Source organism: Pogoniulus pusillus, chromosome 33 (assembly GCF_015220805.1).
Source record: "Pogoniulus pusillus isolate bPogPus1 chromosome 33, bPogPus1.pri, whole genome shotgun sequence".
NCBI classification, from domain to species: domain Eukaryota; kingdom Metazoa; phylum Chordata; class Aves; order Piciformes; family Lybiidae; genus Pogoniulus; species Pogoniulus pusillus.
This window is the reverse complement of record NC_087296.1, coordinates 7,579,662-7,602,113: the sequence shown is the minus strand read 5'-3', so window position 1 is coordinate 7,602,113 and position 22,452 is coordinate 7,579,662. Positions and strand designations below refer to the sequence as shown.

The following is a 22,452-nucleotide window of genomic DNA, read 5'->3' as shown; positions in this document are numbered from 1 at the left end:
CTCAGGTAAACCCCAACTATTAGAACAGAGGTTTAACTGTTAAGAAACTGCTCGATTTGATCTTCAGTGAGAACTTGTCTGGGCATTTCCCTGGATTTCCTGAAATACCAGAAACAATACTGTAATAGCAAGTTTCCTTTGGGGGGTGAAAAAGAAACCTGGACACACCCTTTACTCAGGCAAGACACTTGTTGCCATGCGTAATAAGGAAAGACTGGTTTGATGAATCCCCTCAAGCCATGCTGATGGGCAGGAGGCATCTGAAGGCATATTCTCAGCAGCCATCAGACACACACACACACCAGTAAATGCTCAATTTGTCTAACAACCCTTAGTGGCTGGGTGTGGGGAGGAGAAAGCATTTTCAGTAATGTCTCTGTTTCCCACTAGTTAGCAGCTGTAAATTATGCAGCAGCAAGTGAATTGCACCAACTCTCCAAATTATTACTAGTCACTCAGCAGATCTGACATCCACCCCAGAGGAACACATCAACCTCCTACTGACTGTAAGTGACTGGAGAAGAAAGTAGGCACTTATCTCTTCTTTAATCTATCTCTCCAGTCAAGTGTGATGATCATCCCACAAAATTAAGGGAAAAAAACACTAAGCCATTTGCTGGGGAAAGAGAGGGGGGAAAGGCAAGAAGAAAAGGGTCACAAGAGGTACAGAAAGCTGATAAAGTGTGCTAGTTTGAGCCTAGCTAGAACGTTTTGGTGAGAAGACTTGGATTACAAGCTGCGAAAATTAAACAGTGGTGATGTCTGCTTCACTCACAGGCTTGCTGAGATGTATAAGAACAAGAACACAAATATAGATAACAGAGTCACTCTTTGGGCTTTGTGGGCTGCACTTCTCTCTCTAACCTAACCAGCCATCTCTGTGACTAATCCATCTGCTTCCTAACCCCCCTGGCTGACCCTCCAAACTTTTCTTGAATATTAGGCAACATCTTGGGTAAGGTAGAGGGGTGGGAGGAAGGTGGAAGGGTGGTTGTGAGCCCCTCCTGGGGACTCTGGTTTCTGGGAGGGCTGTTGTGTTTCTGTATTACTTTTTACCTTGTATATTTCTCTCTATAGCTGTAGATATTGTAACTATCTGCTTGTATCTTGTGCTAAGCTGTAAATAGAAAGCTTCATTCAATTTCCAGAGCTACTTGAGTCTAGTCTGGGTGATTTGCCAGTGTGTGGGGGGACAGGTAACACCCAAACCATCACATAAAGACATGAGAAGAAGCTGACTAAAAGCAATTGCTGTTGATCTTTAAAAGCATTTATATCACCTGAGTTTTGTTCTTGAGAACTCCAGGGCTCACAGGGTTAATCTTGTTTTCACATATCCCTTTAGCTAATTAAAAAATCAGAAGCTCTTATTCAGAGCTCAGTATTTTTAATATGCCCAGATAATGCAATTAACTCAAGAAGAAAAGCATTTCAGTAAAGGCTGGATGTTATCTCCACTGTGAGATCATGTATCACATTAATTTTTATTCCAGCTTCCTGTTGGGGGACCAAAAGTGCCACCACATTTTCATTCAGTGCAAAGCTGTGCCTTTGAAACAGATCATGCTCAGCTATTTATTTCTCCTGCAGACAACACCTGCAAAGCTCTGTTAGTATTTAAAGGTTTGTCAGACAGAGGTGAGTCAGTTTCACCAAAACTGGTGTTAGACAACCTTTGCTGGCTGATGGTTAATATGTCACATCTAAGTCTGGACACAAAGTGAATAGTTTGAAAGAAAAGGTTTGCTGCAGGTTCTTTCCTCCAGTGAACACTGAAGAAAATAGCCTGCAGGGTAATGGCCCAGAGGTACAGTGTTAAGTCATAGAATCATAGAATCAACCAGGTTGGAAGAGACCTCCAAGATCATCCAGGCCAACCTATCCCCCAGCCCCATCCAGTTAACTAGACCATGGCACTAAGTGCCTCATCGAGTCCTTTCTTGAAGACCTCCAGGGATGGTGTCTCCACCACCTCCCTGGTGTCATTTTGTGTCTCCAGTTTTAGAGCTTTTGCTCACAAGCTTGGAGAAATCTAAATGCAATGGTTGCCTTCACAGGGCCATCACAGCTGAGAAGTATCACAGGTGAGAAGAACTGTAATGTCATGTCTGTGCCCTGATTCGACACATGGCCAAAGCAGTGTGCTTTTCTGGGAAGGAATGAGGTTCCTAGCACTTCTCTATCAAGCTACAAAGCCTGAGGGATAAATAAATATATATATATATATATATACATAAACTGAGTGGTTTAATCTGCAACTGCCTATGTTAAAAAGTGAAGATGTCAATTAACCAGCTCCTTAGTTCATGGAACATAAATACCCCAAACACACACGGAGTTACTTTTTGCTGTATTGCATGAACCTCAGCAGAAGGTTATAATGTGATGAAGGAAATCACACTCAAATGTCAAGATAACACCTAGGAGAAAGCTGGAGGGAAAACAGTAATTTGTCACCTGAACTTGTTCACACCAATTTTATATTTACACCCACAATCTCCTGTCCTCCCTCTGACCAATTTTCTAAGCTTCAGAAACACTCCTTAATAGCTATTTGTACACATACTGACACTCACTCTCATGTCTTAGAATCATAGCATCAACCAGGTTGAAAGAGACCTCCAAGATCATGCAGTCTGACCTATCAGCCAGCCCTATCCAATCAACCAGACCATGGCACTGAGTGCCTCATGCAGGCTTTTCTTGAACACCTCCAGGGACAGTGCCTCCACCACCTCCCTGGGCAGCCCATTCCAATGCCAGTCACTCTCTCTGACAACAACTTCCTCCTAACATCCAGCCTAAACTTCCCCCAACACAACTTGAGACTGTGTCCCCTTGTTCTATTGCTGGCTGCCTGGCAGAAGAGACCAACCCCACCTGGCTACAGCCTCCCTTCAGATAGTTGTAGAGAGCAATAAGGTCTGCCCTGAGCCTCCTCTGTTGCAGGCTGCACACCCCCAGCTCCCTCAGCCTCTCCTCACAGGGCTGTGCTCCAGGCCCCTCACCAGCTTCATTGCCCTTCTCTGGACACGTTCCAGTATCTCCATATCACTCTTAAATTGAGGAGCCCAGAACTGGACACAGTACTCAAGGTGTGGCTCTTCTCTAGAGCTGGAGAGATCAGCATGGCATTTAAAACATACTCCCCTTTAGACTTTGTTGTCTTGTAATTGCAAACCTCTTAAAGAGCAAAAGCTGCTCGGCTAATTTGAAACATGAGTGATATTCACACTGTCAGCTTTTATACTTAGCTCTTCAGGTTTTCCTTTTCAGACCCAGGTCAAACACAGAAAATGTGTGCAGATTATCTTTTAATTGCCCAGATGTTTTCAAGGCCTTTTCAACTCTACATCATCCTATGAAAGAATTTTAATGGCCAAAAGTTAGTATCTTCTTGGCCAAAGGGAGGAAGTTGACCTTTCTGTAGATGTTCATGAAGAGGGGAGGGTTGCAAAGAGCTCTGGTCTCAGAAACAGCTTAACTTAATGATGCTTAACAGACTGAATGGACTTAGAAGAGCTTAAAGAACTTCTCTTGCTTACATAAATGCATATTAAAACCTGGACCTACAGAAAAACTACTGAAACAAATGACTTAGAGAACTTCTAATCTCAGTCATGAATTCCTGTGCCTTTTAAAACCCAAGCAATATTGTGGGTTTATGCATACAGCTCTATTTCCACTCTCCTCTGCATGGATTTACCTGCATGTAGATTAGACACTTAGGTAGGATGGTGAGAAAGTCTCCAGTGAGCTGCAGACCACAAAAACCATTACAGATGGTATGTCTGCCTAAGCTATAAAACTTGTTTAATCAGATATGAGCAATTGTGCAGTTGGTTACCGAAGATGCAAATTACAGTCCACATGCATCAGACATTACCAATCATGTCTGAAAATGGGTGTGGGAATACTTTAAAGTAATGCATTAGATGGATTTGATTGCATAATGCACAGGTATGAATAACTGCAGGACTAGTTATGTGAAGATGTCTTCAGGGTGATGTGCAAGGAGACAGAATTTCAATCAATATCCAAGCTTCATTTTTCACTTAATATATTGATTTATCCTTGTTTCCTAGGAAAGCTTCCATTAGAAGAACCAAGACAGCATCAATAAACATTATTCAAAGATATAATGCAGTACTAAACACCTCCCTCTTGCTGCCAAGTACATACAGACTGCTTCAGCTGAACACAACTTATTACTCATTCTGCTCTAGGTGATTCTGCTCTGGCAGGAGGGCAGGACCAGATGATCTTTCGAGGTCCCTTCCAGCCCCTGACATTCTATGATTACTTACAGCCCAAAATGAAGTAAACAATATTAAAAAGACCAGCACACACTACCAGTTTTACTTTGGGCCTCAAAGCAAGCTCTGTGCAAGGCTTAGACATCAAAGACTGACTGCCCACTCTTAGTGAAGGCTGCTTCAAAAGGTAACACCTCCCCCATGAGAACAATAATTACCTTTACCTTCATTTGTGAGCAAGGCTTTAATGCCTCACTTGATCTTATCACAGCAGATGAGTGATGGACTTACCATTCTCATGAATGAAAGGCAATCATCTCTCCTTACTACTAAGATATCTTAGAACCACACACTTCACTGAGCCAAGTAAGGAGCTGGGTGAACTGGAAAACCTGCGAAGATTCTGTGTAGCTCACCTCTTCATCATCTTCTCCCACTGAATCCATGCTGCTTGTTCAGCCCAGTAGAGCACATGGAGCCTCAGCTGGCTGGAGGGTTGCAGCCCACTGCCAGCAGGAACACTTTATCAGCTCTCACTTCATGAGTTTATTCCTGCACCATGGAGCTCCCTGCAGCTCTGAATTTAAACTGGACTTCTGAAACATGACTCACCAACTTGACTCTTCCAGAAAGATGTATCAAACTACAACTGGTTGGGAAAACCAATGTGAGGAAGGCCTCAGGTTCCCTGGGGAGGATCCTGTTGTTGTTGCTATTGTTTTAAGTGCGCAGCTCTAGCAGATTACTCGCTGATCTTCCTGTGCAAATCCCTTTCAGCAGTGTAGACTGGCTGCAGGCATTTAATATCAGCAAGTATTAAATCCTGCACGTTGGCAAAGGTTAACACAATAGCTAGCAATAACAAGAGTTATCCCCTCGCTGAGCACTGCACTGCCTAGGAAATAGATACACGGGATTGCTAACTCCAGTTTCTTATCTTGTCTCTGTCTAGCTTGTGAGCTGGCTCTTCCCCTACCCAGAAAGGCTACAGGGCTGACAGAGGTCCAGGTACTTGCACTGGTCTTATATGCTGATGGCACCAATATAAAAATGAGGCAGAAAAGACAAGGCTGAGGGATTTTTACATTCTGTAAAGCTGGTTCTTTCCCCACACTTTTACCACTGCCTTATCTTTTACCTACCATGCAATGTTGAAGAGCTCTGAATGGTAAGGTAGCTGGATTCACATTTCTGAGATTCAATATCCAGGTCTCCAATTTTTAGGATCAGGCGTTTCCCTGGAGGCACTTGGATTTTCTTTTCACAAAGAGTGTAGTTGGGGTATGTCCCAGGATAGTTCTTGGATGCCAGGGTTCCACTGTCTTGATACATCACCATGTGCCCACATCCATCCCCTGCAGCAGAAGAAGAAACAAGGGATTGAAACAAAACACATTCCTCAATCCTGGCCACTCAATCATGTCTCACTAGCACATCCACCTCTTAAGAAAGTATTTTGTAATGCTCCATCTCAATTACATTGTTGTTGGACCATAAGTAACCTAATTAAATGTGGTCACATCTCTGTTGTAAAGCAGTAAAAGGGAGGACTGGGATCCCTCAGGAATAAAGATTCATTTGACAGTCCTCTACAAACAGTCTCTCTGGCTTTCTGGTTTACAGCCAAACCTTACCAAAACCCTGAAGATGCAATTCCATATGCAGTAGGTATGATCCTTCTTTGAATAGTTCTCTTGCACTCAGCAGTTCACATTTTATTTTCATAGAAAGAGAGCTGTCAGAGAGAGTAACTGAGTCACAACGAAAGCACAGATGTGATTTAACTACATACTACCAAGGACCTGACCCATCTTACCCTCCTGCTGGTTTTCTTGCACCACTCACACAATACAAAACGCAAAGAAGACAAGAGGGGCTTCAGAGGTGGGATGTGCATCATTAATGATACCCTGGGTACTTACCCTCCTGCTGGTTTTCTTGCATCACTCACACAATACAAAAAGCAGAGAAGACAAGAAGGGCTTCTGAGGTGGCATGTGCATCGTTAGTGGTACACTGGGTACTTCATGGGGGTATGCCCAGAGATGGGAGTGCTACTCCCTCCTTGATCAAGGAGCAAGTGTGGGCTCCCACAAAGTGTTTTTTCCTGGCACCCTGTAGGAGCCAGCTTGGCTTTGAAGCCTTTCCTTGGTAGAGGCATCTGAGGAGCAGCTGCAACAGTATGTATGACAACAGGAAAAGGCACATGGAAATGCATGGGGGGATGTGAGTGCTGGCATGGAAAACAGGAAGCGTACACGGAGGGGAAGGAAGCAGGTATCAGACAAGAGACTTTGACTACCAGAGGAAGAAGTTTTTAGTGAGCTCTTTTAAAGTGTATTAGAAAATTAAAATTTCTGTCTTCAAGCTTAAGCCCTTTCACTCTGCTGAATCTTTCAAATCCTGGGAACTCGTGCAGTTGTGGCTCTAGTGCACACAACAAGCAGCCCCCAGTTCTAGGTCAGTTAGGGCACAGGCACTCTACATGAGAATCTTGCACACTGCTACCTTTTATCACTGCAAAACTGAAACCAGACTTAGAAGTGCTAAAAAAGAATCCAGAAGAGCTGGGAATTCACAGTGTTTCATTTGAATCAGCCAGAATTTTACTTTGTGGAATATTTTGGTTAAAATGTTTGGGTATATTCGTTTTAATTACTTTCTGAATTTCCTTCCACAATCATTAGGAGGAACAAACTTAAATTTGAAGAGATTAAAGGTGAATAACTAGAAACAAAGTGCTGATAAAGAAACTTGCTGTACTTGAGGCTGGAGGGGAAGAGGTATACTGTGCAAAGATAAGCTCCAAGCTAGAAATTTTGACTCTCTACTATATAAACTCCATTTCATCCAACTCCCTCAGCTGCTTTTTCACAAGCAACAGGTTTTATTTTGAAGCTTTGTCATCATTACCAGTTTTGTTGCCTGATGTTTAATTTTGCTGCTTGCTTGGAATAGAGGTGAATAGGTGACATAGATCCAAAGTCATAGCACTATAAAACATATTAAATAGGGCTTTGCTGATCATTGCTCACATGCTTTAAAGTACATCACTCGTTCAAGCTGTTCAATCTTCATTGGTTTCAGAACGCACAGGAATATGCTCAAGATAGATGAAAAGCAAATTGGCCTCTTGAACAAACCATCTTTTTAATAGAAACATTTTTATTCCTGTTGCATGAAGTAAGGACCAATCAGCACATGTGCCATCAATTTTGAGCCCAGAGAGGGGTGCAGAAAGGTCCAAGCAGCATAAAACTACATCATTTCCAGCAGGACGCAGGACCACCTTGCTGCCTATGTAGATGACTGCAGTGTATAAAAGAAATACTCATAAGCTTTAAATTAAACTCAATGTTTTTAACTACAGGCATTTACTTTAGGTGGGCTAATGAAAATAAAATAGCTACAGTCTGGATCTTGGTTTGCAACTTACCAGGAAAGAAGAGAGGAGATAAAAGTTACACAACCACTAGAAAATGTCATGGGGATGAGCTCCTTAAAATGAAAAGTTTAAGGTTCACATAGTCTTTATCTTGCTGGGATGCATTCTGACCTCTGTCACCTCAGTACAATCCCAAGGATCCTTTGTGGTATAAAAACTCTCCTCAACAAACTGAAAAGACATCACTCTTACGGTAAGACCCCAACAACTGCCTGGGTCACAGAGCTTTTTATTTCTGCAGAAAGTGTACAGATAAAGCTATGCACCAGAGGCCTCACCCTGCCATCCTCCTCTGTCGAGCTTGTACAAGGTCTTGTTCCTAGGGAAACTCCTATTTTTTTGGTAAAATCTGCCTTTGATTCAGTGTTGGAATGAATTAGCATCAGAATATCTTTTGAGCTAAGAAAGCAGAAGTGCTGTTTTCTGACTTTTCACTAGCTGAACATGGCCATTCAAATACTCCAGCTGATGAGAGGCAAGCACAGCAGCATCCTGCACCTGTAAGGTCCCTTGCTGCCTCTATTCCTCCTGCCCCAAAGGAAAATATCATGACAAAAGTCTGTTCACAGCAACAACTGAAGTAATGTCCAAGAAGTCAGACTACATTTGGTGAAAGGCAGCCTTGCCTCAGATATTCACGTCTCATCACTTCTGACTGGATAGGAGCAAAACAAACTATCTGAGCTCAAGGTATTCAGCAGCTAAAAGTCTAAACATGCTTAGATTTACCAAAATCCCCCCTCAGCACCAGGAGCTTCTGAAAGCACACCCAACATGTTTTGTAAACTGAGCTCCCACGGGTGCTTGAAGCAAGATCAAGATTGTGGTCTCTGGATTATGAGCCTGTTGGTCTACGCACAGGTTACACCAAAGATCAGAGAGTGCTGGAATTAAGGCTGTTTATCACAGATAAAAATAGCCTTCTGCAGCAGATAATAGAAATAGCTCCCCAAGAAGTGAGAACCACAACCAGCACTTTCTGCTTGCACCCTGCCCTCTGTCACTTGGTGCTCAGAGCAGCACATGAGTGTAAAACTAAGCCTGGGACCTCACCAGCAGACACCAGTGCATGTCCCTGTGGAGAGGGTGACAGTGGTACCAGGTGGCTGGCAGGTAGTACCATTTCCCATCCTCAGACACATACATGATGGATGTGCATAGGGGAAGGTGAAAGAATATCTCCAACCAGCTGCATCTGGGCTGAGTCTGACCAGGCCTGGTGGCTTACAGACATGAGAGTCCCCTCCAGGATCTAACCTGCCTATGAACAAGCTCTAGTCCCACACTGTGAGCTGCTCTGGACACAGCCCCTGACAGATACCGTGGCTTTAGAAAAACGGTGGTGATCTCAGAAGCAGCTGTTAGAGACCTCTGAAAATGATGCTGATTCCTCCACCTATCCTCCCTGAACCCAGAATCAGCTGGCTGGGCTGATTCTCTCCTCCCATCTCTTCCCAAGCCCCGTGCGCCAGCTGAGCCGTGGCCTCACATCCTCTGCTCCGTGGGCTTTTCCACTCCTTGCTCAGACACACAGGTGGATGAGCACCCAGGCACTTGGCACATCACCCTCCTCTGACTTGGGGGAGAGGCTACAGTTTTTCAATCAACTTCTATAAAAAGCTTCACCTTTGACTAAATGTTTACACCACAGGCTACAAGGCGCTTACGTAGCACGGTATCAAAGTGCACTTTCACAAACATTGCTACAATATCCTGGCAGCAAACAGCTGCTTCTTTCATCCTTCTGATTCACCCTCACCCAGCAATTAATAATGGAGTTGGACTTGCTCCAGTGCTAAATACATGTTATAGTTAGGTGTGCTCATGCACACAGCCAGCAGCTCCCTTCCCTCTTCTCTGCAAGCCCCGTCGGGCACCAGCATTCCTCTCTCGGCCATGCTAGACACAGACCCCACTACCTGCTGCCCTGTGTCTGCCAATCTCTTTTCACTGAGACAAATAGCTCCCAGGCAACCTTATTTCTCTCTCTGCCTTACCTGTCCTGCTTGACATCCTTCTGTGTGCTCACCTTCACAGCGGTATTTGAGTCAAGTTGTGATCCCCTACTGTGACTGCAGCCAAGCAGACAGAGGCACTGGAGGTCTGCTGGCCTGTCCTTCTTTAGAATCATAGAATCAACCAGGTTGGAAGAGACCTCCAAGATCATCCAGTCCAACCTAGCACCCAGCCCTATCCAGTCAACCAGACCCTGGCACTAAGTGCCTCATCCAGGCTTTTCTTGAACACCTCCAGGGACGGTGCCTCCACCACCTCCCTGGGCAGCCCATTCCAATGCCAATCACTCTCTCTGTGAAGAACTTCCTCCTAACATCCAGCCTGTACCTACCCTGGCACAACTTGAGACTGTGTCCCCTTGTTCTATTGCTGGTTGCCTGGGAGAAGAGGCCACCCCCCATCTGGCTACAATGTGCTTTCAGACAGTTGTAGACAGTAATAAGATCACCCCTGACCCTCCTCTTCTCCAGGCTCCAGGCTCCCACTTCTTGTCTTAAGAAGACAGAGGAGAAAACTGAGCTTGTTTACCTACATTTTGGATTCAACCAAAAAAAAAATCATCTTTTTTTGAAGAGCCACAGCTGCAAATGGACACTGCCAAAGCAAAGAAAATGCCACTGAGTTCAGGACACAGCTTTGCAATCTCTGATGAGAAGCTCCAGAAGGAGAAATAACATTTGTCTTGTACTACATATGGTTGCCCCTAAATTAATAGCTCCACCTTATTAAAAAACAAGTCAAGAAGGAGTTCTACACCCACATTTAGAAAACTATTTGAATTATGCATAGGAAGAGATAAGTATCTAAAAAAGAAATCAACTCTTTCCAGTCAAAACTGTGCCCTCCCTGCTCATGGAGTATAGGAGAAAAAGATCAGAGCAAAAGTAGAAGTTTTTTTGCCAGATGCCATCCAAATCCACCAGTGTGTTCACAGGCTCAAAAGATGCCAGGGATAGAAGGGAACCAAAGAGATCATCCAGTCCAACCCCTCTGCCAGAGCAGGACCATACAATCTAGCTCAGGTCACACAGGAACACATCCAGAGAGGCACTGAAAGTCTCCAGAGAAGGAGACTCCACCTCTCTGGGGAGCCTGTGCCAGTGTTCTGTGACCCTTACAGTCAAGAAGTTCCTCCTTGTGTTGAGCTAACCAATCCCAGCTCCCTCAGCCTCTCCTCGTAGGGCTGTGCTCAAGGTCACTTCTCCAGACAAGGATGCAAGATGTCAGACCTCTGTGCTTTTCCTGCTGGGTGCTCATGCAGCTAACAAATGAAAGGTCAAGATCACAGACCTGAGGCATTCTTGGGCAGGCAAGTACCTCCAGTTCTCTTTCTTGCCTCTCAGCTATGCTGGGTGTCAGAGCTGCAGGCAGCACAGGGTGGGGGGACGTGGAGTGATCAGGCATTTGGGGATTTCACAAGCCACCAATGTCAGGGTAGATGTCATTTACACCAGTGGCTGGCTGAGCCCTGCATTTAAAGCAGATAAATCAACAAAGGTGGGTTACTGGTTTTTTGGGTGGCTCGGTTTTTTTGGGTGGTTTGGGGGGGGGGAAGTGTTGGCTGTTTGGTAGATTTTTGTGTTGGCTTTTCTTTTCGTGTTGTTTTAATTTTTGTTTTTATAAGTTCAGCTTTACATTCTTCATGACATTTTGTGGATACAGAAAAAAAAGCTCTTTTCAATTAAAGAATGAAAGCACAGAAAATTAAGGCAAGTCTCTAATGACCTGCAAAAAAAATAGCGACTGTGAACTTCCATGGCCTTTAAATTAGCATTAATAAATTTTCAAGGGAAGAAGTCCCCCACTTAGCTCTAGGACAAAAGGAAAAACAGTGTGTGAACTTTTCTTTGAATTGCATTTTAATCTGTTTGATTCCATCAGGTTTTCAGGAAACATCTTAACCCCTGTGCTGCAGCAGTTCCTCAGGACATTGGTTTTGCTACCCAAGCTACCCAAGCATTGGCTGGGAGCAGGGCTGAAAGCAGGAAGGGAATGCAGAGCCACAGAAGAAACAAAGCAATGCTGTGGAGTGCTGATTTTGTTGCTCAGATTATTTATTTGCCAACTTCAAAGGGATGCAAAAGGAGAAGGAGGTCAAACAAACCACAGCATATGTTTTTTTTCCCCTCCTCTTCACAGACGTTGTTTGCTCTAATGTCCCACTTAAAGTAGGAACGAGAAAGCAGCAAATGATCTCCAACTGGTTCCTTAAATCAGGAATTCCCACCACATGCCCAGCTGCAATGGCCACCCCCCAGCCTTTCCCCAGCTGTTCAGGCTGTGGCTGGGGGCTGGCTTCCCTCAGGGTGTTCCCTGAAGCCAGCCTCGGGAGAAGCTCTGCCTCAAAACCTATCAGAAGTTATTTGGGTAACCAGTTGGATCACCAGCATCAAGCACAGAAAAGTGACAAGCACTGTAAACGCCTTACCTAGCAAAGGAGCTTACAGCTCTGCTGCCACTTTTCAAAGTTAGAGAGTCCTTTCCAAGTTGCAGGCACAGCCACACGGCCAGCAGCTGGGGAGGTCTTTCCAGCCGTGCTGACCTACATGGCAGTGACTCTGCTAGATTGCCACAAACAGCCTGGGCAGCCTTTATTACCCCAGCAACCTCCCATCTCGGCAGAAGCTTGCAGAGACAAAAGTGAAAAGGAAAAAGAAAAATAGAAGAAAAAAAAAGAAGTGAGACCTGTGATTTTATTTATTTACTGCTAAAATGTCAAAAGCAGGCAAAAAAAAATCTCCTTATAAGCAACTCCTTGCATCAACAGCAAGCTGTGTTGCCCTAAAGAGGCAGCTTGTTTGCCACCTTAACAAGTAGCAGAGCAAGTCTTACTTGAACCAACACAAATATGAACGGTTCCTACATTGAATTTTCCACTGTGCCTATAAAAACTCGAGCAATTTTGGGGCTTAATCACAGAGCTTTCTGGAGAGCAACTACCTCAGGTCAGCTGGAGCAGAGGTGAACACAAGAAAAAAACATTTTCACTGTGAGGGTAACAGTGCCCTAGAGCAGGCTGCTCAGAGAGGTTGTGGAGTCTCCTCTGGAGACTTTCAAAACCCACTTGGATGCGTTCCTGGGTGACCTGTTGTGCTAGTTTGAAGCAGGGTAGAATGTTTTGGTGAGAAGAACTAGATCATAGGCTGTGAAAGGAAAACAATGGTGATGCCTACTCCCCTCAGAGTCTTGCTGAAGAAGAAAGGAAAACATTAGATAACACTCTCACCATTTTGCCTCACTTTCTGGCTGGGCTTCTGACTGAGCTGCATCTCCCTAACCTCACCTTCCATTTGGACTAACCCACCTTTGCTTCGTAACCTCTTGGCTGAACCTCCATTCTTCCTTGGGACTGGGGTAAGGTTGAGAGGGGCAGGGGGAAGGTGCAGGGGTGGTTGAGAGCCCCTCCTGGGGACTCAGGTTTCTGGGAGGGGAGTTGTGTTTCTGTATTATCTTTTACCTTGTATCTTTCTGTCTATAACTGTATATACTGTAAATGTCTGCTTGTATATTGTGCTAGATGTAAATAAATAGCTTCATTTATATTCCCAGAGCTGGCTGAGACTAGTCTAAAGTGGGGGGGGGCAGGGAACACCCAAACCATCACACCTGTCCTTGAACTCAGTGATCTTCCAAGGTCCCTTCTAACCCCTAACATTCTGTGATTCCATGATCAGCACACACATCCTAAGCGCTTGTGTCAAGATGAAACCTTATGCTACATGGCCACATTTATGCATGAGACCTCGATGGCAAGATGATTCAGATCACTGTAGAAGTCCCAGTGCCCGAAGGAGAGAAGACAGTTAGAGCCTGCCAGGCCCTTTGCTGTGAATTATGTATGAGGACACAAGACTAAGAAATCTGCTGCGTTCTATAACAAACAAGATCCTGCACCACGTAAAGGACAAGGCTGACACAAGAATGTAAATAGCATCGTACAGTTTACTTGCTTTGCTTCTATTAAATACCCAGGAATAGTAGCAAACTGGGTTTGCCTTTGCTTTTCAGGAGCACTGTCTGGTTCCATCACGATCTGTGAAAGACAGAGAGCACTGAAGCACACGACCAAAATAAGTATGTTTTAGTCACTGCTTCCAGGACACAGGCAGCACACCCAAGAGAAGCAAGTTTCAGCACTGGAATTTGCTTTTCAGCACTCTAAATACAGCACTCTGGAACTTGTGGGGGTGAGAAAACTTCTATACATTTTTAACTGCTGCAACAAAAAGAGATTTGTAGTTAGTTTATTTATTTATTTCCTGTGTAGCTGCATTTGAGTGTTTCTCAGTGCTTTTCTGCTATGGAGGGGGTAGGCTGCTGTGATTGACCACTTCAGTACTTTATTGCTGTGTGTGCTTTTAGAAACAGGCGTCAGAAAGGAGCCACACAAGTATGGGAGGTTCAGAGCAATCTTAAGTGGAAGATCTCCTTTTTGCTAAGGGGAGGTCGAGTTGTTTTGTTTTCTAACAAACACTTGCCCACTTTAGGATCTGTGTTCACATTATGCACCTCAAGTGCAGAGGAGACACTGAGAAGGTCATTCCCAAGCACCTGTTGTCACTACATGCCCAGAAGTAATCTACAAGGACTGTAAATAAATGAATGAGTGGTCATGCTTCTCCATCAGCCACCCATGTGGAATAACCCAGGATTCTCATGAAGCTTCCAAAAGAAGCTTCCTCCATGTCTCTCTACTTAGAGCATCCCACCAACATGACAGGGATGCAAGGCCACAGCAGGAGATGGAGCCCTGCCCCCCTGTTCTAAGGTCCCTCTATCCTGAGAGAACATTGTGCCATTAGGGCATCTCTTCTGATTGTGCTGATTTGGACAAACAAGCAGTTGGATTGCCATTAAGGGTTTCTCAGGCAAAGTAGGAAATGTTAATCTTAACTGAGAGACATATCATATATATGCAAATTGTTTGCTCTACTTTCTCCATCTGTTTTTTCCTCAAGTTTTTCTCTTTGCTGTGCTTTACTGGAGATTAACTTACAGTATATTGCACCAAATTTGGACTGTGTGGGAAACATATGCTGCAAGCTCAGGGCCAGACTCGAATATTGGGTTGCACAGAAATAGGAATATTCACAGCAGTGCTAAGGACTGACAAACCCACAGGGACAGGAAATTCAGAGAGACCCGGGTAAGGAGAGGCTGAAGCAGAGCTGTTCCAGTTACAGTAGCAGGTGGCAAGGCAAGATTTCAAAACAGCTTTAATTTGGGTAAGAGGAAGTAGTTGAACATGATAGAATGAAACTACCCTTCTCTCTTTTTTTCTCTAACATGCTATTCCCTTATTAATGTGACACAAGTCAAGCAAGATTGACAGTTATCAGTGATGAAAAGTGGTTGTCTTTTCTCAAAAGCAAACCTTCTTACTTGAAAAAAAAATCACACATTCACCTTTTTTGACTGCATCCCTGGCTGGAATATATGACATTTTAGTAAGAAAGGACAGCAGAAAGCAAATTATACACACACACACTCCCCCTGCCATTATCCCCAAAGTGTAAGTAAACAAAAAAGCATCTCAAGAGAAAATTAATTAGCTGAGTATGGGAACAATAACTGGCATTTATTAGCAAAACACAGTTTTCTGTTTTGCCTTTTGACTCAGTCAATCCAACTCCTAGGAAACTACCCAGGTCCTTCATAGATTCATAGAATGGTTTAGGCTGGAAGGGATTTCCATGGTTAACACAATCTAACAAGTGGTTTCCTGGGTAGAAATGGAAGCAAAAATTAACTGACTTAAGGTGAAGACATGGCCAAAGAGCTACATCAGGCTGCTGCTCTGGAGCACTGAAAGCAAGAAATGTATTTTTTTCCCTCTATTCTCATGTGAGCAGCCTCCTTGATACTCATCATTGAGGTATTAACCAGAAGGGTGTACTAAGATGCTCCCTAAACCAGTAAACGTTGTGAGCTCCCAGGTTGATTTTGCTTACATGTCATTGCTGTGACACTTATTGGAAATAAGTAAGTTATTTAAAAGCCCAGACAGGAAAGCAGCAATATCATTACTTCAGTACTACAGGGCTGGGTGCACTGCAATGATCCACTGCATCATTTCAGTGTCTTCTGTGACACATTCATCTGAGGCTGCACAAAAGGGTGGAAGCGCAGAAGGAAATGTTTAATGCCACCCTGCGTACACCACCTGCCCTCAGAGTCCATGACTTGGTCTTAACTGATTTTTTTAGTAGTAGCAAAGTATCTTCTTCTCAAGTTTTGAAACAGCTTTTGAAAGGTCTGACAGATTTTTCACTCATCAGGAGCAAATAGCTCAGTATAACTTCTCATCTTCTTTGGAGCCATTACTTTGCTTTCCACCTAAAGAACACAGGGACCGAATGTCATCTAAAGAAAAAAAGAGATTAATTTTTAAAACAAGCATCAGCATTTGTGGAAAAATCTCTATGTTCTCAGACACAGGTTTTAAGGACCATGAGTTCATGTATAGCTCTTCTCCCTGTCACCAAACTCTAACAGATCAGCAAGTGCTGACTCCTCGGGTTTGAAAATGTCACCACTTCCAGCCGTCCAAGTGCTCGCTGCATGTGGCACAAAACAATGCACACTACAGTAAGAGCTTATCTTTGGAAACTCTGCTTTTAAAGCCCGCAGCTCTGTGGCTTCCAGGCATTTCAACCTCAATTCCCCTGTACCACGCTGACACAAGGAACCTGTGATGACACAAATCCCTGGCTTTGGGAGCAAGCTGAGGCAACAGGAAGGGCAACGGCTCCAGAGTTAGCAGTGGACCTCATTGTCAAAGCCTCCCAGTAGAGTGTGACCAGCAGGATGCTTGAATTTATATTAGGGACTAATATATATATTTTCATACTTGGAGGAGAAAAGGAACTTGGTTGTTGATGTTTTGATCTTGTTCTATAATTAAAGCGTATCTGACTATATTAAGTCAAACACAGAACAAGTGTTGCACCAGATCAAAACACAAGTAGTTTTGGGCAGTTAGTGCAGCTGCAACAACAAGGCTCAGACATGTAACAAAGCCATTCTGTTCAGATGGGTGAAGGCATCCACCTATGCTCCCAGTGTTTTGAGGTCTCTCCTACTACATCATGAAGAAAAGTTTTGTTTGATTTCTGACAGGACACCCAGGCCTTTGTATAGCATCAGGGATCTCATCCAGAAGTCCCCATGTGGTTTTGTAATTGGAAATAAAACAAATAAACACGATTTTTATTCAGCAGACATGAACATCTGGAAGATGACATCAACATGACTTCAACTTTAATGTCAAAGCACGAGACTGAAATCCAATATTGCTGAACAATCTGTAGTGGAAGTGCCAAAAACATGAGCATCACAGATTAAAGCTGTGATAGAAACAAGGTTTCTGCAGTAGCTGAGGGAAGAAACAATGTTTTAGAGCTCACTGCATGCCTGATGAACATTATTTTAGCAGCTTGAGGTTAAACGTGTGATGCTAAACATCAAAATGAAGATTCTGGTCTTCCAGGAGGCCTCAGCTCTAGATTTCTAGCCTTACTTCGCTTTCTTCTTCTACTCTTCTGTCTCTCTTGGACATGAAAACACTTTTACTGAAGCTCTTTGGAGATGTGCAAAGCCAGCATAGCTGAAGCATACTCATTCTTCCCTCTCCCTGCATGCAAAAGCAGCATGGAGCTGCCATGCAGGCAGCTGCTGCCAACAGACAGCAACTCCATCAGTCAGGGGAGCAGAAATAATGAGCATGGTCGCATTGGGGCTAGAAACCCTGCTCGGGGAGGATGAAAAAGTCCCAGCACCACCAAGCTAAACCTTCACGTCTTGGAAAGGGATTCCTGAGAGGCAAGTCCTGGCTCTGACGAAAGATGAGACAGGGAGAGAGGGAATGAAAGACTTCCTCCTCCTAAGACTCTCAGCTCCCAGGCTTAATTATACAGGATCAACAAGCCTAACCATAACCACTGGCAGCCTCTTTACATGCAAGCGTCCAGCTAACCTCAAAAATGTCGTTAGCACTCAACCAAATTTCACAGCCTAAACCAGTTTAATTAGATAGAATAAGTTACAAACTGAGAGTAGAAATTAAGATACTGTGTACTCTTAAAACTACTCAAACCATTATCCTTTTAATCTTATTTTATTTATTTAAGCATCACTGGTAGACTGTCCCAGTTTGAAGTTTCCTAATCCCAGTTGAAAAGCTAAGTAAGCATTTTAGGGTAGATGTGTGCTCATTCTTATGCATTGCTATTAACATTTTTATTTAATTGCAGATAGTTGGGATCCAACACCATTCCACCAAATCCAGTCAGAAGGATTTTATTTTGATTTTGTCTGGCTTGTTTTATTCTTAGCAGATGGTGCAAACCCATGTGTTGCTAAGTACATGCCACGGGAGAGCATCTGATACAATGCAGCCAGCCCCAAACTACAGTGGTGCCTCTCTGCTGAGGGCTTCAGTGCCTGTCACCACTCAAGACCATGTCTTTTTGGGGTGGTTTGCTAGCTTAGGTGGGCTTCCAAAACTGTGCAACTGGTACCTGACATGGCTTTGAGCCATCTCTACGCAGCAGCATAAGCATCCTCAAAGTCAGTGCTCCGTAAAGTATCTTTTACTGTACAACAAATGTAGCTCCAGTGGACTAAAGGTGGCACCATTCTGATAAACACAAATTAATGTGGTTTTGCATATGGAAATCGATAAGTAATTTGCATGAAATATGATTCAACAGCCACACATGTGATGTGAATGTGCAGGTAACAACTTTCCCAAGGCATCTTTTTCTCCCTCCTCTGTCAGCGAGAGTCCCAGTAGCCTGCCCGTCTCTGATTTTGTTTGAAATATGTCCCCTGATAACCTAAAGAGAAGTACATACAAAGGGCTTAAAGCTATTTATAGCAAAGCCTGTGCAACTGGAAATGTTGCCATTTTCATGTGGCATTGCTTATGAACAGCAACCAGAAAGCTGTTGCCTCCCTCTTCAGTGATTCCAACCGGCATTCACAAGGCAAGACAGAACGAGCCAAGGGAAGAAGCAGACATAAGGATAAAATGCAAACAAACTGAAGATCTACCAATCACTTAGAAACTGGAGGGGGGTGGGTACAAGAAAGACTCATCTCTGTCTGGATTTCAGACTGATGGAAATGGGCATGCAAAGTGGATTAGCATGATCACGCCGATATCCTTTGGTACGGGTTTTGCACAGCCCCCTGAGAACAAGCATAAGCTCTCATAATTACTGCATATGCTGTTGTCACATTAAATAACAGCCTCATCTCAAAAATATCTAAGAGTCTACTGCCCAGCAATTCTTCTAACCAGGCACTGGGTACAACTGTCACCAGACTCAGGAATCCTGCAAACAAAGTTGATGTTCAGATGCTGATCTGCAAATCCCACGAGGAACACTTTCATTGCTGTGCTTGATTTGAAGTGAAAATAAATAGGATATAGCAGGAGCAGTGGCTTAAATGTTAAGAGAGTAAAATTCCCCTTTCTGTTACGCCCTTCTACAAACAACCAATCGTCAGGTCAGCTTCAAGTCCTACTGGCCAGACAGGTAATAAAGGTAGACTTAGATTCAACTCTGATTTAGACATCTGTCCTCCACAATTACGTGGTTCAAGGTCTTGCACAATGAGACCAGAAGAAAAACCAGAAGACAGTGAGAGGCAAAGGTGATGTGTTCAGGTTTCCCTCCTTTCTATCTTAGGTTTGAACCACCAGAAGGAGACACTGGGAAGACAGACCACGTCAGGTTGACAGGTGGGGAACGAGATGTAGTCTGTATTTGCCAGCAAAGAACTAGCAACTGAAACCACAAGAGAAATTAATATCAGCATACAGCAGAATTAAAAGGGAAAAAGAACCTCTTATTATAAATGCCAAAGCTATTTATTACTCATGGACAGTCACAGATGCAATATTAGTCCCCAGGTGAGACCTAAGCTTATAAAAGTGTTTTCATTAAAATCAGATCCCTGAACACATGACCTTCCTTACCATCATCCTATGAACAAGACAATTCCATGTTTCAGATGCCTTTGGACAACACACACACAAGTTAATTTCAAGAGTAGAAGAGTTGACATCTGGGCTCTGCACAGTCACACTCGGATAAGTGCAAGTAACCAAGCTACAGTAAAAAAAAAAAGGGGCCCCTTTCCTCAATTTAAAACTTAAGTGAGGGAACAGAAGCTGTAACAGCAGCTTCATCCTTGTCCTGTTAGCATCCCTTAGGGAAAGCTGAAAAGGAAGGTGAGTTGGTCGTGAAAAAAAGCAGGTTGTGCAGCCAGCTCACAAGAAGCCAGAAAAATGTACTCCTTTATTTTTAAACCCGAGTATTTTTAAATCAATACACTGAAACCAGCGCATCTCTCTTGGAAGCAGCTGGTTGAAGACACCAGTGGTGACAAGATACAGAATTAGCTGAAACTGGAACCTGATTTGCTCTGGCATTTCCCGTGCTCCATCACAACTTTTAAATCAAGTCAAGAAGTTTGTGTAACAGGAAGTTGGTATCCACTTATCCTTATCTCCTTTCTCCACTGGCGTGACTTTAGAACATTTAGCCCCTAATTTACAGGGTAATATCAATGAATTAAAAGCACAGCTGCACCCCGAGGAGACAGGAAAGAAAGGTCAAAATCTCTTCATGTTGGACAGACTATCTTATAAATTGATCTTTAGTCCAAAGAGAATCAGACAAAATATTCCTGATGTTTCCTTGCTGTTAGTTCGATAGTAGAAAAAGTCTTCAATGCAACATAAATGTTTTCACCAGTTAACTTTAGAGTTCATAGTGCTTCATGTCACTGCGTGCACTAAAAAAAACTTCACAGAGTGGCAACAAACTTACTGTTTCTGACTCTCCAAATAACTTCCTTCTTCTTGTCATCGTGTGAGACAAACATTAGTGAAGGAGCAAACAACACCTCCCCCCCAAAACACTGACAAAACTAGGGGAATGAGGGTTTGTTTTTTCTTTGAACGTATCAAGCTGGAGTCTCAAAAGAGGGAAACATACTGAGGACAGAATAGCAAAGCTGGCACGAAGCTGACAAGTGGAAAAGCAACACAACTCATGCTAAATTCTCCCTTCTGTAGAGATCCACATCAAAGATCTCCATCCGTAGGAAGTTGTGGGAAAGAGGCACAAATCAGCCAAACGAAGTACTTTGTACCACTGCCTGGATGCACTGCTGATGCCCTCGGTTCTGGAATTTGCAGCCAAGTTGTAAGAGTAGCGCAGGAGCTATTAATTTATCTGAATGCACTGTCAAACTTAGTACGCTTCAATTCCAGTGTTAACTATTTCACCAGTCCAGTAGCGGTCAGTGAACTCCTCTAAGATGGATGCATCAGGCCATGCAAGTGCCACAGCCAAAAGGTTGCAGCTCCTCGGTAGGCGCAGTCGGCTGTGCTTGTAATTTACACAGGAAGCTTAACCGGGAGCGGCATAAGAACACCGGGTAAAGAGAGTAGAGCCTGAGCCCACACTGAGAGAGCTGCAGCATCACAAAGGCAGCCCTGCCAAGCTCTGTCCCGACACGAGTGCGGGCACTGCTCGGTCTCAGCTGAGGGACACAGTCCCGGAGAACAGGGCGGAGGAGCTGTTGCCGGTGACCCAGCGCCGGTTGTCGCGCCCTGGACCGGGCGCCCAGGTGGCCGCGGGAAGGGCCAGAGCCGCTCCCAGACTTCTGCCTACAACTTGCCAGAGTTTGGCTCCGCTTGTTTGACTTACTCAAAAAAAAAAGTCCTAATTAAGGAAAGGCGAAGCAAGCCCTAGTGTGCATTCACCCTAGGGCCGGTTACCCCCTTAATCTCACAGCTACTCAGACACGGGGATAAACCCGGCGAGCATTAACCAGGTCAACTATATACAGCCCGAGAGCGGCTCAGGCTGCGCTCCCGCACAGCAACAAGGCGAGGACGGCGTGGCCCACTCCTCCCCTCCCAGCACCCCACCGCTCGTCCTCTGCGCAAGGTGGACCCCTCCGAGGGGCCGTGCAGCCTAGACCCCTTCCTCACCCGCTCACCCCCGAACCCACCGCCCTCCGAACTCACCAAGCTTCTCCGCCCGCAGCCAGAGCGGGGCCGAGGCCCCGAGCAGCAGTGAGAGAAGCAGCGAGGGGGCGGCCCGAGCACCCCCGCCGGGGCCCATGGCTCCGGCTCCTGACCGGGCGGGCAAGGGACAACTTCCCCACTTCCCTCCTGCTCCTTTCTCTTCCTCTCCTCTTCTTCTTTCTCCTCCTACTCCTTCTCGCCGGGGCGGCACTGGCGCCAGCCCGCGCTCCCGCGGACGGGGGCGGCCGTTCCCCGACATCCTTCCCCCCCGCAGGTGTTTCAGCGGAGGCGGAGAGAGGGCCGCGTGAGGCTGCCCCTGGCCCCGCGCCCCGCCGCTGGCCGGGCTGCAGCGCCGCCGCCTCCCGCCTCCCCAGCCCGGGGCTGGGGGTGGAGAAAGGAAGCGGGAGAAAGGGAAGAGCCACTGCTCCCATTGGGCTGCAGCGCGGGGGATCTCCTCCTCCTGCCGTGGACCGAGGGGCTGGCTCGGCCCCGCCGCCCCCTCCTTTGCGCTCCCGGGGAGCTGCTTCCCCCACCCATCGTTGCTCCGGGGTCGGGGACTCCCCAGATCCGCTCATCCCCGAGCATCGCTTGCGGGTGCCCGAAGCTGGCAGGCCGTACGGATGCACGTTTACATGCACCTATACATGCATGCACGCTTACACACATGTGCATTTGTAAGAAAGCAG

General features: G+C 45.0%; 1 protein-coding gene across 1 annotated transcript in view; it reads right to left on the bottom strand.

Moving 5' to 3' along the window:
* The window catches only part of DCBLD1 (discoidin, CUB and LCCL domain containing 1), a 52,489-nt gene extending 30,292 nt beyond the window's left edge, over window positions 1-22,197 (bottom strand). The window contains 3 exon segments of the mRNA XM_064170166.1: window positions 5,399-5,611; window positions 21,767-22,034; window positions 22,036-22,197. Of these exon segments, the coding sequence (XP_064026236.1) occupies window positions 5,399-5,611; window positions 21,767-22,034; window positions 22,036-22,197 (643 nt within the window).
* Between the last annotated feature and the right edge of the window lie 255 nt (window positions 22,198-22,452).